Here is a 13,710-nt window from a genome sequence, read left to right on the forward strand (position 1 = left end):
ATAGCTGGAGCCTCCCCGAGAACCCCAAAGATGAACGAAGTTCTCGCTCGCATCCTAGGCAATGCAAATAGCCCCACCTCCGTCGAAGCGCGGGGTTCAGCTCAACGTAATTTACTTTTTTTTTCTTATCGCCTTCGTGTCGTAGCTTATCGCAATGGGGCCTGTACAATTTTCGCGGGACCAAGCCGCGTCCAAGTGACATCGTTACGAGCGGCCATGAAAGTTGATTTGGAAGCTCGCGTATAACAATCTAAAGTTGTGCTTGGGTACAGAAAAGAACGATCTTGGGAGAGCATACATACCTCGGTCAATCCTTTGAAGTATCGAGATCCCAACATTTCGTCAGAGGGCTTGCTACGCCACTTTCCCCTCCAACGATTTTGGTTCAAGCCGCGTTTTCGTACCGCCAATTCCGGGCTGCCATCCAATCCTTCCGAACCGCCAACATCTAAACAAATCACATTGCATCGGATTTTGGGAAATCCAACAATTATCCTGAAAGATGAGCAAATTCGGAGTTATGGTCATGGGGCCGGCGGGGGCGGGCAAGGTCGCGAAACCCTCCCCACAGTCAATGGCGGACTTCATCGCGTAGCTAACGTTGCTTATTCCTGTGTAGTCTACGTTTTGCGCATCCCTAATCACCCACCTCCGTATGAACCGTAGATCTTCATTCTACGTCAACCTTGACCCGGCAGCGGAATCATTCGAGCACACGCCAGACCTGGATATCAAAGACCTAATTTCACTCGAAGATGTCATGGAGGAGATGGGCTTGGGCCCGAACGGCGGGTTGATATATTGCTTCGAGTTCCTAATGGAAAACCTTGACTTTCTGACAGAGGCGCTCGAGTCCCTGACTGAAGAGTACCTCATCATTATCGACATGCCGGGCCAGATCGAGCTGTACACGCACATCCCGATCCTCCCGGCCCTCGTCAAATTCCTCACACAATCCGGTGCTCTCGACATAAGACTATGCGCCGCCTACCTCCTCGAGGCCACATTCGTCGTCGACCGCCCCAAGTTCTTTGCCGGAACGTTGAGCGCCATGAGTGCCATGATAATGCTCGAGGTGCCACATATCAACATATTATCCAAGATGGATTTGGTCAAGGGCCAGGTGCGCAAAAGAGATCTGAAGCGATTTATCAACCCCGACGTATCATTACTGGAGGACGATCCCGCGAACAAGGGGAACCAAGCCGCCGCAGGAGACGAAGATTTCGACGAAGAGCAGAGGCCGCCGCAGGACACAGATGTACTGATGCGCGGTGCGAGTTTCAGGCGGCTGAACAAGGCCGTGGCGAATCTGATCGAGCAGTTCAGCATGGTCAGCTATTTGAGGCTCGACTCGTCCGACGAAGACAGCGTTGGCGCCATCCTGAGCTACATCGACGATTGCATACAGTTCCACGAAGCCCAGGAGCCTAGGGAACTAAAGGACGAGGAGTTTGAAGAGGCGGAAGAGTAACGATAAAAACGAAAGATAATACCCAAGAGAAGAATGATGTAGAACAGAAGTGGCATGTTTACTGGAGGGCGCACATACCCAAATGAACAACTGGCGTAAGGACATGTCGTCATGATGGTAGTAGGCTGGAGTCTGTCTCCGACATCACCTGAGTTCCGACCTAACGATGACTCCGCGCGTTTGCATAGGCACCTCTCTGTGCCTCTCCGTTTGCAGCAGCAGCCTGGTAGTTACCATACTCCCGAAGCCAGATGTCCTTGGCCCAGGCCACATATCCAGACAGCTTCCCACCGACGACAAATACGTCCCGCATGGACTGTTCCAACCCTCTCTGGTATGCCATAGATAGTAAACTGACAATGAAGGCGAGGATGGTGGCGCGCACCACCATCCTCGTCCAGAACATGACCACGCGGCGCATCCAGTTGAGGACCTGGAACGCCAGGTAGAGTACGGTGAGTGTGAAGATTATGACGACAACGTCTGGGGAGTCGTACAATGCGCCGAGGAACCGGCTCACGAGCGGCTGGACGAAGGGATACATGACGTCGAAAGTTCTCCGGGCGTGGTAGACGAACTTGCGCTTGGCGATCTGGACGGGCGTGTTGGACTGCAAGATGTGTCGGAGGATAAAGTTCCTGTAGTCTGCCGGCAGCAGAGCTGTTTGTGGGCGTTGACTTTTAGCAAAAATTCTACTCACTCCGGTCCGCCGGCGATCGACTCTGAAAATTGCTTACAAGCCAGGTAGTCTAGAATATCGTCACCAGAGTCCATGACTGGTCGAAAGCGCAAACGTAAAGGGCAAAAAGGAGGATGTGGTAAACCAACACAGACCGACGCGTCTAGTGTTGAACCGTTGATTACAGCAGCAAACTAACAGGTTGCCAGTGGGAGCAGAGACTGTCGCCTTGGTGGTTGAGAAGCACGCTCTCAGGGTCGTCGATGTTTGTGAGGCTATGTGGCGGTGTCTGATCTCTTGGCGAATTTCTTCTTTTGTCCCTTTTTTTTACGCATAAGTAAAAGTTGAAGAAGTTCTTTGTTCGCAAGAGTGTCATCCTCTGAAATGGACCCTTGACCCTGTTGTTTACCCGGGCGGCCCCGCATTTAGGGATCCACGCGTTCCAATCCACAAACTTGTCGAACTTTTAACGCCTTTGGGCGCTGGATTTGTGCCGTTTTCTTTCTCCTTTCATCTTTTACCAGACATAAAGTGCTGAGGTTCTCACCTCTGTAACATGGGATGATCAGTCTGGTGAGCAATCAATTTATATGGTAAGTTCTTTCCATACTTTCTCTAGAAAGCATTTTACCCGCACCCGCATATGATGACTCTTTAAGAATTCTGCAATACTCAATGGCTTCACGGCCTTTCTGTGGAAATTTTTCACATTCTACCACTGATCCAGCGTCCATCCTGGCTCCGCATTTTATTCAATCCCAAAGACGGCCCTGAGCAATCGCTGACTTGCTATATTTCAGTTCACCCAACAGGTCATAATGAATACCAGCTTTGAAGTTTTGGCGGTTCTTAAGTATTAGTAGGGTGGCCCTCGGCGTACCTGTCGCCCTTGATTTCGTACTTTGACATGGTGTTTTGTATCTCGGCCATCTCCTCGTCCGACAAGTCAATGATGGTTGAGTTTTCCTTGACCCTCTCGACCGTGGTGGCGCCTGGGATTGGAATGATTACTGGCAACCCGTTCCGCTGGCTGAGACACCGGACCCAGTTAATGGCCAGTTGAGCCGGTGTGCAGCCCTTCTTGCTAGCCATCACCTTGACCGCGTCGACGAGCTTGATGTTTTGCTCGAAATTTTCCGGCTGGAACCTAGGGAGGTTCCGACGGAAGTCTCCCTCTGGAATGTCGTCGAACGACTTGATTTCTCCCGTCAAGAACTGAGTATAATTTCGTTAGTGTTCACGTCCTGCTAGATTTATGTATCTTGAAAAGAAGTATGGAATGTGCGACCGGTCATCCAATGCCTGTTAAGGGAGCCACTTACCCCTCGTCCAATGGGGGAGTATGCCACTATCGGAATGTTGTACTGCGCACAAGCAGCAGCAATGCCGTTGTGCAGCACATCTGGGTTCCAAAGTGAGAGTTCAACCTCGACGCTGTCAATCTTTGCGATTTTGACTGCCTCGTGGATAGTCGCGGCAGACACCTCGCTCAGCGATATGCCACCAATGTCGCCCTTCTTGATGCACTCGTCCAGCGCGCCAAACGTCTCGGTGAGTGGGACCTTGGCGTCGCGGCGGGCACACTCAAAGGTGTCGATCTTTTTGCGGCCCTTGATGACTGCATTGTAAGCGTCGATCGAGCGTCGCACCGATGCAGGTGAGCCGTCGGGGTGCAGCGTCTTGACGTCCACGCCAGCCTTGAAGCTGATGACGACCCTGTCGGCGTCCTCGGGATACTTGGCAAAGTAGCGCTCGAGCAGCACCGTGCTGTTGTACTCTGGGGAACCGTAGAACTCGCCCGCGTTCCAAAAGTTGCAGCCCCTCGTGAGCGACTCCCGCATGGCTGCGAATGCTTGCTCCTCTGGGCAAGGGTTTGCCCTCCATGTGAGACCTGTGATTGTTGTTAGACGTGGTATTCAAGAGGCAGTGAGGGAACAAATCGACTCACCCATCAAGCCGTACCCAATGGGGCCGACTTCTTTGCCATTACACTGAGGCATTTTGTACAGCCTGGTCTTGATAATACTCGAGGATATCGGCTAGTTTTTTTTTCGCGACTACCAATCTTGATAATAATAGTAATCAGTTGGATGCGAAGTCAAATTATTGAGACAGGCTTTATCCGCGAATTCTTTTCTCAAGATGCCGAACAAGTCACAATCGTGGGTGGAAACGTCATAGAAATATAGAATCCTATGGAGAACTAGCTAATACTAAACCTAGACCTGGGTTACATTGGTTGGAACGGAACCTTCGGACTGGTCCATATTGAATATTGGACCGTACCCCCTCCACGCAACAGGTCCCGCCAAGACGGGCCACTTACGCCACAGCAGACGCTTTGTAAACCCCAACGCCGTTGGGACAATTAGAACCACCAACGGTGCTTATCTGTCTTTCTTTTTTCTCAGTTTTGTACCGATAAGAGGTCCAAAATTCCGTGTCTCCCTTGTTGACTTTGCAGATAATTATATACCGGGTTACTGGGGCTTGCAAACTGATGGGCGTTACTAATCACTGCCTCATGGTCTTTTCCGGGCACAATAACACTGCCAGTAGATACCAACTTGCGGGCAGCGGCAGGGTTAAATCCCTTGTTTCGGCAGGTAGAGCTGGACTGGCTGCTCGGAACCCCATTGATTGGGTTTTATATTATCCCATTGTGTGCATATACATAGCCGCACAGTAACAGTAACAGTAAAAGAGAGCTGGAAATAAAGAAACCCGGAGCATTTTGGAAGAGAAAATGTGAAATCTCAAGAAAGGCTCTGGAAAAGATAGATTGGTCTGGCAGTGGTGAAGGACAAAAGAAGGATTCGTGGGTAAGACAAAAAAAAAAGAAGACTTTGGTGGCTTTGACAATAATATGACGTTTGAATCAGAAAAGACTGGTGTTTTTTATTGGATGAGTGCATTTTACTGGTACTACGGTATACTACGTTTATCCTGCGGCTTCTCTGGTCGTCAGCGTCACTGATACCAGCAGCTTTTAATAGACTCAGCAATGACTACTCTGCCCGAGTCAGCAACAATACACTGGTGATTTTAATACCAATTGCGTCCTCTCCAGAATATGCTTCTCTATGATGAAAGAAAAGAAAGAAAAAGAAGAAAAAAACAGGGCAAAATAGGAAACAGCTCCCTCCCCAACGGCCAAAGTCTCATCCACTAACCTATACCTAGTACGCACGACCACCTGGGTTTATTTACATGCCCGGTCGACCTCTACTTTCTTCGGCCACCTCGAATCTATACTGGCATAATAAGCCTTGCTATAAGCCAAGAAAATTACGAACTGGCTTACCAAATCATATGTGGTTACAGGGTAAGTTGAAGTGCTCTTAATGCAGCCTTGCTTAGGAAAGCATGGACGGTAGGTATTAAATGGGGCGTTAAAGATGCGTCTTTTTACAGTGTAAAGTACCTAGACTAGGTACCTAACTAGGTAACCTACCTAAGGTACCTAAGGTACCTACCTACCTGTCCACATTCAGCTTTATTCGGTATGTAGATTGCTGGTTGAACTCACGCAGTTTATGTGCATGGTGGCCCGAGCCCTGCTTACAGTACACGGCGACATCCTGTCCCTTACAGCCAAAACAGCAGGTCCCCCCCAGGACTGGCCACTCATCGAACCCCAGGGCCGCCCACAGCGCCTCCCAACTGTCACCGCCTTCCTTCATTACTCAGCATCAGCAGCAATAGGCAGGCTGAATTAGTGAGGTCTGAAGTCGTGGTTGGGAAAATACTTGGGATCATCAGTCGGGTCATTGGTCGTCAGTTCGTAATACCCGACGACGCTCGACCATTTTACTGGAACCCACTTCACGAACCACGCAGCGGAATTCTTAAAACCGCTTGCGTAATAAGCCCTGTCCTTCCATCTCTGGAAAGAGGTCCAGAATGTTTCGTCGGCTTTTTGGACCACGTAGATGTATGACCGTCTGAAGGGCTTAGCAGCTCGAAGTTGGTTCATTATGCCGTCAGTGGTCGAGGCCACGACAACCACATCCTTTGGGTCAGGATTAGAAGTGCTGAGGTGGGAAAATAGAGCTGGAGGTAAATAGCTCCCTATCGATACGGTTTCGACATCTTCACCATTGACGCGGTGTGTCTCGCCGCCCAGAACGAATGACGAAAAAAGAAGGCCGGAAATGAAGAGACCCCGGAGCATTTTGGGGGAAAAATATGTTGGAAAGTTTGAGGACGAGCTGGGTGGCAATGGAAATTACGATGGAAAGTTGATTGGAGGAAGAAATGGTGCACATCACAGAAATGACCATGAGTTAAGTAGATACCCACCTAGTTATATACAAAATATCCTCCTGGTCCTAAATATACTCTCAAGTTTAACGTATAAATTTTCAAAAAGTTTCTTAAATATGCGGCATTCGACTGGAGATGCTCGCTTATTATTTTTTAATTATGCGTCGACGAATCAGTCTATAATTGGTTTATTTTAACTTTGATACCCGAGTTTGGGTCTTTTCCTTCTTTCTGCGCATTTACACAATATTCCTCGTACTGCTTCCTCTCTTCATTATGAGGCTCTTTCGCTTGTCGGCATCATCACTGAAAACCGACAATTGGTATATTATTTAGAATATGGATCAACAATGACTATCGACTTTCTCGAGTCAAACCACCAATGCATCCAAGGTTGCGGCACTAATTGTACTATGTTATACTCTGCAGGGTGTGGGGTTCAGAAAAGAACAGAGGGAGATACCAAAAATAGTAAACAATCAACACCTATGCTCGTTGAACAAAGCCCGCTAACCCCTAACACTTTTGTGCCTGACAGTTATGGAGTAACCCAGCAAGCATATTTCTCTCTTTTTTTCTTCTCTTTCTGCTTCGCTCTTTCTGACAAAAACGTATCTCTTTCGGATTTGTCCCCTAAAAAAAAGAACCTTATCAGGCACGGTGATCTCCATACTTTCGCGCTTGATATGCTATTCTGGCCAGTTCAACAGCTGAGTAATCTGAGCGGCTTGTAGTGCAAAAAGCTCGCAGGCCCTTTCCCAAATGACATGTTGGAAAGTGTGCCTGGGTACGTGGAACTTCAGTCAAGATCGACGAGCTTCTGGGTTAGAGTAGCCGGCTCCCGGCGTCCATCTTTCTGGACAACATTCTTCCCCTCTGTCAAAGAACTCGCGGCTGGAGGCTGCATCACCTGATGTGCCATCCCTGAACCGCCCGAATGCCGCAGCCGTGGCAGTTCCTCCGACGGGTTTGCAGCCCGAGGCACGACATCCTCCGTGACCACGCGCCTGGATCTGCTCACAGGCTGGCGTTGCAGTTCTGGTTCGTGTGGCCTCGTCTCCAGTCCTGAGGGTGTCTTTTTCCTTGCTGCGTTCTGCCCCGTACGGTCGTCCTGGCTGCTGCCCATCGACCGGCCCGAGAGTTCCGCCCACCATCGGGGGTAATCCTTGAGCCCGACCTCTCGTAGGCCCTCGCGGGTCGCTGGCATCGCATGATGGTAGTGGCATTCAGCACCCCACTGTGCATATCCATGGGGTCAGAATGAATTTTATACATGTATATATATAGTAATTTTATGGGAGTATAATTTATTAGGGGAGAGCTCACCTTGCACACTCCATAATGGCACCAGTGATGACAGAACCGACGGGCTCCAGGAACTTTCGTCTTCTTCCTCGACCCATGCATCGACTTCCGCATGTGCTCATTGCCGGACAACTGTAGTCCTCTACTGGATGGCTGTTGATCCTGGAAAGATGACGCTGCAGGCACACTGCCGGCCTTGGTTGTCATCTTGACAGAGAGATCAGGGCGTGCGTGGACTGGGCTCGATAGATCATTTGGCGCGGCTACGGGACCATGCTTTGACGAGGCGGGCGCTTCTTCGGCCGCAGTGTGAATAATCTGGTTGGCATGGCTTGGCTGCTGCTTTTTCAATTCCCCCAACGTCGTTGTCTTGAGCTGGTCGCTTGGCACCACTCTGACCGGCTCCCTCTTGTGGAGCTCCATGTTGTTCGCGATCGAAGCGCCAATGCGTCCCGAAGATAGATGGGATGCATGGGCATGTGGCACGGCTCTGCGGTGCACCAACGGGTCGACTCTGTGAATCCTAACCTCGAGCGTATCCTGTGGCTGTTCGATGTGGCCCAAGCTGGTGAGGCCGACGGCATGGTCGTCTCTGAGCGAGCGAGGGAGTCCGACTATCTCGATCCACTCCTGGTGTTTTTTTTTCAGATGCCCTGCAAGTCAGGAATGGTCAAAGATCCTCGGTGCAGAAGGAAAAAGAAAGGAAAGCCTAGTGATGATCAACATACAGGAAGGATGTCAACAGGTATCATTGGAACCTTGGACTCGGGGATCCTGACGTAGCCTGAAGCGGTCTGCATTTTGTTGGCCGGACGGACGAGGTAATACTGTAACAGGGGCGCCATTTTGCTCTCTGCGGCAAGGCTGCTGATGCAAATTGATGCCGAAGCTAAATGTAGCAAGTATGCTGGCGCTGGGTAGCGCACTATTAGAACATGTGATGAATGGATATTGGGAAAGTTGGGTCTATATATTGGAGACTGATGCTCTGCTTCTGGGAGCACGAATTGTCGTGGTGGGCATGGCAAAGCCAGTAATAGTTGTATCTCCTCTTCAAATGTGTGTTATGGCGGCCAATTGAGTTTTTTTTTTTTTTTTGCTTGCAGATTGATAGAATCATGAGCAAACCCAACACTGCAATCAACAACGTAGTCAAAATTCCTTTTCTCCCAAGACAACCTTTGACATTTCAAACAGAGGCACAAGTTTGCCAAGCTTGATCAAGTATTCTCAGTCACACTTGGCGTTGTGTGCAGCAAATATTTGTGTCCGGGGCATCATACGTCCCGAGAAAACAAAAACATACAAGCAAGCAAGCAGTGGCAGCTCATCAAGCAGCTATCCGCTCGACCCTGATCTTGGCTTCGTTTCCATCAACGCAGTATCCAAACTGCCGTGGGCTGTCAACAAGCTCCACCTGCCTCCGGACAAGACGTCCGTGTTTTGGGTTTTCCCCGTCCGCCGCTGCAGGCGCCGTATCGGCGCCAGTGGCTCCGTCCTCGGCCCCACTGTCCTCATCGTCATCCTCATCGAACCCAGCGACGGGATCCCACTCGCCAGTCTCCCACACGAGTCGCAGCTCCAAGGGAGATATACCAAACAGCCTCCCGGCGATGCCTTTGACGGCATACATGTCCAGGGCACGCGGGATCTCCGCCTTTCTCACCAACTCTGCGGCAGCATCTTCTGCACCACCCCGGACCGCCTGGGGGCTTTCCTCCATGCGAAAGTCGACCTTTATAAGTCGACCCTCGAGGAAAGAGTGGCTAATCTCCTGCTGCCGCACGACTGCTGGCTCGCCGTACAGCTCGCACAGCTCAGCATAGCGCCTGTGCTGCGCTAGCACAGGACCCTCGGACCCCTCGGGCACGGCGGCGAGCTGGCGCGCGATGCGGGAGAGGTAGAACATTTCTGCGTCGGTGCGCTCGGCTGGCGTGACGGCGCTGAAATTGAGGTGCTCCAGGCAGGCGACGCGGGCGATGGTGATCATGTACGGGTCCTCGCTGACGCTCCGCTTGGGGGCTGTGCTGGCTGTGGCGGAAGCGCCCGCTTGGGTTTGTGACGACGTCGTCCCTTCGACGTCCTGAGAGACTGCAGTTGGGTTCTCGTAGACTGGGTTGTGGGCGAGACGGAGGGAGCGCAGGCCCGGGAAGCTGTCGGGTAAGGCATCTACGAACGACCAGGTCGCTATGCGGTTGTATGATATGTCGAGGTGGTAGATGCTGGAACTGAATACAGGGCCTGGGGTGGTGTCATCTTTTGCTACCGTTGATATGTTGTTCCCCTTGAGGATCAAGTTGCGCAGGGAGCTAAGTGTTGCAAGCGGCGCAAGATCTGACAGGGATCCAAATTCATTGAACTCGAGGCTCAGGGTGGTAAGTGACTGGGACATTGTTGCCGGAAATGGTGCTGGTATAGATGAAAGTTGGTTGAGGTCGCAACTTAGGTTTTGTAGAGAGCCGAACCAGGAAGTAATTTGACATATTTCTTCCCAAGAAAGAAGGGTCTCATCTATAGCTAACTCTGTGATGTTGCCGAGCACGTCTTTGGCAGACGCAAGCTGTGGGCTTTTGTCAAGCACATTCCAAAATCTGTTTCCATTAAGCCTCAGGTTCCGCAAGTCGGACAGCTGAGAGCAGATGTCGACAACGGTAGACATGTCGGATATCAAGTTCCGGCTGATGTCAAGCTCGACGATTCGCGGACATGTTTCCTTCACAGAGCAATCCGCCCCACTGCTGCCATCCGGCGACGACACGAAAGAGATGCGGGCGCCATCCACAATGATTATTGTCAACTCGTGCAGCTGGGCCATTCGGCGGCGGATCTTGTCAAAGCCGACCTCCTCGGCCACCTTGCCCGAGATGACAATCTCCTTGGGCCGCGAGGCCGCGTCACCTACGGGTTCATCGGCGTACTTGTCGCGAACCGCCTCGATAAACGACCGCGGCGGGTCGGATGGCCTCGTCGGGCGCACAAAGGAGGCGGCGGTGGGCGATCGCGACAGGCAGGCAAAGTAGCGGACGCCCTTGTGGCAGCCGTCGTGTTTTCCCCGCGAAGGGTCATCCCACTCGACGCCCAGCCAGGTTCCCGACGTGCCGGCGACGTCGCCGATGAACCTGATGGTGCAGAGGGCGCCGTCGAACGAGAGCCGCTGGCCCACTTGATGCGTGGGAGCCATTAGAATACCTGCCTACTTGGGCGATCGATTGTTCCACAGATACTGAAGCGGAGTTGGCCAAAGTTGCGTTGATCCAACAGTACTGTATGAAATCCTACGTATTGTAAGTGAGGCAACGAGGCGGCGCATACCGTAATTGATTAGCCTTTGTCTGTCGAACTATTGCGTACAGTACAGTGAACATTTCTTTCTTGCCCCACTTGAATCCAACTTGCACTCGACAACATCCTGCCATGAGTCTTGTTGGAATGATTAGGGAAGAAAAGACCTGGCACATGAAAGCAGGAGAAGAATCATGAAAGACGTTTCCCTAAATCCAGCATTCGCTTTTCCGAGAATCTGTAGCACGTGTGCCAATATCTCGACGAAGAATCTCTTTCCGACTCCATCCGACCAAATACCCAAGGCAAGGGAACCCCACCCACCTAAAAATGAGCCTTAATTGCCCGCCAATTGAGCTCAACTCAACCCATGATTCTAGTACCACCCAAGACCTACAGTACACTCTGGAGAGGCTCCCAAATCCTCGACAACACTCTGAAACCCCATGGAGGCTGCATTTTGCCTCGGTTATAACGCAGCACTTGTATCGGAAAGCGGCTGCTTTATGTCTGCGATTAACTGCTGCTGGGCATGTGACCCTTGGCTTGACAAACCAAACATTTTTTTATGAAATTAGTCGCCAATTCTTCCTCCAGGTTTTTTTTTTGCTGCCCAAGAGTTGCAGTAACATTGACCGACTCCCTTCGGCAATAGCACGGGAGGAACTAGCCCCTGTCGCCCCTGTCGCCCGACATCGGGAAATCCTTGCCCTTGTAGGCAGGTTAATAGCTTAATAAGAGGTACCTACAGAAACGATCCTCTACATGCGGGAATGGTTTCGCTTCCAGTTAGAATGCGAGGCTATCTTTGATGACTTCATCCTATTTTTTTTTTTGGTTCTTTTTTGTTCTTTTTTAAACTCTGATACCAATTTGATGCCCATGAAAGCTAATCTGCCTCGTCAATCATGGTCAAGGTCAAGGCCGTGCTTGCCAAAATCGGGCACATCATCTCTGCTCAATTGATTTTAATAGCGTTTGGCATTGCTTGCCTTTTGGCTTATTTTTTCCCAGGTAGGATTGGAATCCAACATCCGCCAACAAACTTGTGTAAGCAGGCTAACCAGAACCCCTTGCTCAGATGTCGGTGTCCATGGAGGAACGATCAAGGCAGAGTACAGCATTCTCTATGGTGCTGTGGGATTTATTTTCTTGGTCTCTGGCCTTCAGTTGCCTTATGAGAAGCTTCGCACGCACTCGAAAAACTGGAGACTCCATATTATTACACAGGGAATCTCTTTTCTTATCATTCCTCTCATAACCCTTGGTAAAATTTTCTTTCCGATAATAGTTGTTCCCTTGCTGCAATTGCCGATAGGCTAACACCTACTGCGCAATAGCGATCATCCATATTATGATTGCTGCAGGGAATCTGCAGACAAAAGTAATCGACATATCTGTGCTAGTTGGCATGATAGTTCTGTCTTGTATACCTACTACTATAGCCAGCAATGTTGTCTTTACCCGAAATGCCGGTAAGAGGAACCACTACCTTGCGCAGCATCGAACTCTGCGGACCATTCAGAGGGCTCGTCTTGCTGACCCATGTGCACAGGAGGCGAGGACGCTGCTGCTATAGTCGAGGTCGTCATTGGCAACGTCTTTGGAGCATTTGTTTCTCCTGCTTTGGTCTACGCCTTCATGCCCAAGCTGCCCGAGTTTGACGAATGGCAACCAGCATCACCAAGCACCTTATCTGCCATGTACCAAAAGGTTGCCCAGCAGCTGGGTCTCTCGGTCTTGATTCCGCTCGCAGTCGGCCAAGTGCTGCGTTTCTTCTTTCCAAGGCATGTAAAATGGGCTCTGGAGAAGCTGTATCTTGGAAAGATATCAACAATCTGTCTTGCCCTTCTCGTCTGGTTAGTTCTTTTCGATGATTTCCTATAGAAATTCCTTCATATACTTGATAAGGGACGGACTAACCTGATGAACAGGACAACATTCTGCGGGGCTTTTGCGACGGGCGCCCTATACGTGACCCCCAAAGCCTCGCTAATCTTCAACATATTCATGAACATCGGACTATATCTCTTGTTCACCGTCATCTGCTTCTTTTCTGCACGACCGCCCCTGAAATTAGTAACGTGGGCTGAAGGAATATTTGAAAAGAAGCCGTTATGCAGGCTGCCGACGCTCTTGAAGCGTGTCGTTATACCGAAACGCATGTCAAAGGAGCAGACAATCGCCGTGTGTTTCTGCGGCGCTGCCAAGACCACCAGCCTCGGTATCCCTCTGGTCACTGCCATGTGGAACGAGTCGGACAACCTCCGGAGGGCGTTTATTCAGATCCCGGTCCTGCTATACACGATAGAGCAGGTTTTTATCGCCCAGATTTTGGTTTATTTCTTCAGGCGGTATATGAAGAGAGACCAGAAGGATTCCGGGACGGATGAGGATACTGTGGCAGACCCTGCGGGGAACTCGTTGGAAGATGCAAGAATCCCGTCGGTTCCCGTAGGTGCTTCAGAGAAACCAGGGACGCAGCCAAGTCCTGTTGAGACACAAAGAGAGAATCAACCGGAAACGACCACTGCGATTGGAAAGTAATTTGGACTAGCTAATCCCATTTATAGAGTTGGAGATAATACTAGCAAGCTCGCAGTTTTAGACGTGGCAGTTTGCAGCTCGCTTGCTGTTTGTTGTGACCGTATTACAAACTTGGTCAACGCACGCAAGCCTTTTTCACCCTTTCGTCGGTATTCTT

The 13,710-nt window shown here is 50.5% G+C and overlaps 7 protein-coding genes across 7 annotated transcripts; 2 read left to right on the top strand and 5 right to left on the bottom strand.

Moving 5' to 3' along the window:
* Nucleotides 1-209: 209 nt before the first annotated feature.
* On the top strand, nt 210-2,026 carry MGG_00382 (GPN-loop GTPase 3 like protein). Its single transcript, XM_003718646.1, has 2 exons — nt 210-550; nt 620-2,026. Exons 1-2 carry the CDS (start codon nt 503-505, stop codon nt 1,472-1,474), a joined length of 903 nt encoding a protein of 300 aa, XP_003718694.1. The 5' UTR covers nt 210-502; the 3' UTR covers nt 1,475-2,026.
* MGG_14688 (uncharacterized protein) lies at nt 729-2,558 on the bottom strand. Its single transcript, XM_003718647.1, has 2 exons — nt 2,212-2,558; nt 729-2,134 (listed from the first exon to the last, which is right to left on the bottom strand). Exons 1-2 carry the CDS (start codon nt 2,246-2,248, stop codon nt 1,635-1,637), a joined length of 537 nt encoding a protein of 178 aa, XP_003718695.1. The 5' UTR covers nt 2,249-2,558; the 3' UTR covers nt 729-1,634.
* Nucleotides 2,559-2,710: 152 nt separating this feature from the next.
* MGG_14689 (pyridoxal reductase) lies at nt 2,711-4,365 on the bottom strand. The gene is made up of 3 exons (XM_003718648.1): nt 4,102-4,365; nt 3,476-4,044; nt 2,711-3,368 (listed from the first exon to the last, which is right to left on the bottom strand). Exons 1-3 carry the CDS (start codon nt 4,151-4,153, stop codon nt 3,003-3,005), a joined length of 987 nt encoding a protein of 328 aa, XP_003718696.1. The 5' UTR covers nt 4,154-4,365; the 3' UTR covers nt 2,711-3,002.
* Nucleotides 4,366-5,868: 1,503 nt separating this feature from the next.
* Nucleotides 5,869-6,327, bottom strand: MGG_00380 (uncharacterized protein; the record flags this gene model as incomplete). The annotated part of the gene is made up of 1 exon (XM_003718649.1): nt 5,869-6,327. One exon carries the CDS (start codon nt 6,325-6,327, stop codon nt 5,869-5,871), a length of 459 nt encoding a protein of 152 aa, XP_003718697.1.
* Nucleotides 6,328-7,218: 891 nt separating this feature from the next.
* MGG_00379 (uncharacterized protein) lies at nt 7,219-8,569 on the bottom strand (the record flags this gene model as incomplete). Its single annotated transcript, XM_003718650.1, has 3 exons — nt 7,219-7,656; nt 7,746-8,354; nt 8,453-8,569. 3 exons carry the CDS (start codon nt 8,567-8,569, stop codon nt 7,219-7,221), a joined length of 1,164 nt encoding a protein of 387 aa, XP_003718698.1.
* Nucleotides 8,570-9,054: 485 nt separating this feature from the next.
* Nucleotides 9,055-10,905, bottom strand: MGG_00378 (tubulin-specific chaperone E; the record flags this gene model as incomplete). The annotated part of the gene is made up of 1 exon (XM_003718651.1): nt 9,055-10,905. The coding sequence occupies one exon, from the start codon at nt 10,903-10,905 to the stop codon at nt 9,055-9,057; it is 1,851 nt and encodes a 616-aa protein (XP_003718699.1).
* Nucleotides 10,906-11,757: 852 nt separating this feature from the next.
* MGG_14690 (sodium bile acid symporter family protein) lies at nt 11,758-13,650 on the top strand. The gene is made up of 5 exons (XM_003718652.1): nt 11,758-12,020; nt 12,088-12,273; nt 12,347-12,481; nt 12,562-12,865; nt 12,941-13,650. The coding sequence occupies exons 1-5, from the start codon at nt 11,915-11,917 to the stop codon at nt 13,551-13,553; spliced, it is 1,344 nt and encodes a 447-aa protein (XP_003718700.1). The 5' UTR covers nt 11,758-11,914; the 3' UTR covers nt 13,554-13,650.
* Nucleotides 13,651-13,710: the final 60 nt, after the last annotated feature.

Source organism: Pyricularia oryzae, chromosome 5 (genome assembly GCF_000002495.2).
Source record: "Pyricularia oryzae 70-15 chromosome 5, whole genome shotgun sequence".
In the NCBI taxonomy this organism is placed as follows: domain Eukaryota; kingdom Fungi; phylum Ascomycota; class Sordariomycetes; order Magnaporthales; family Pyriculariaceae; genus Pyricularia; species Pyricularia oryzae.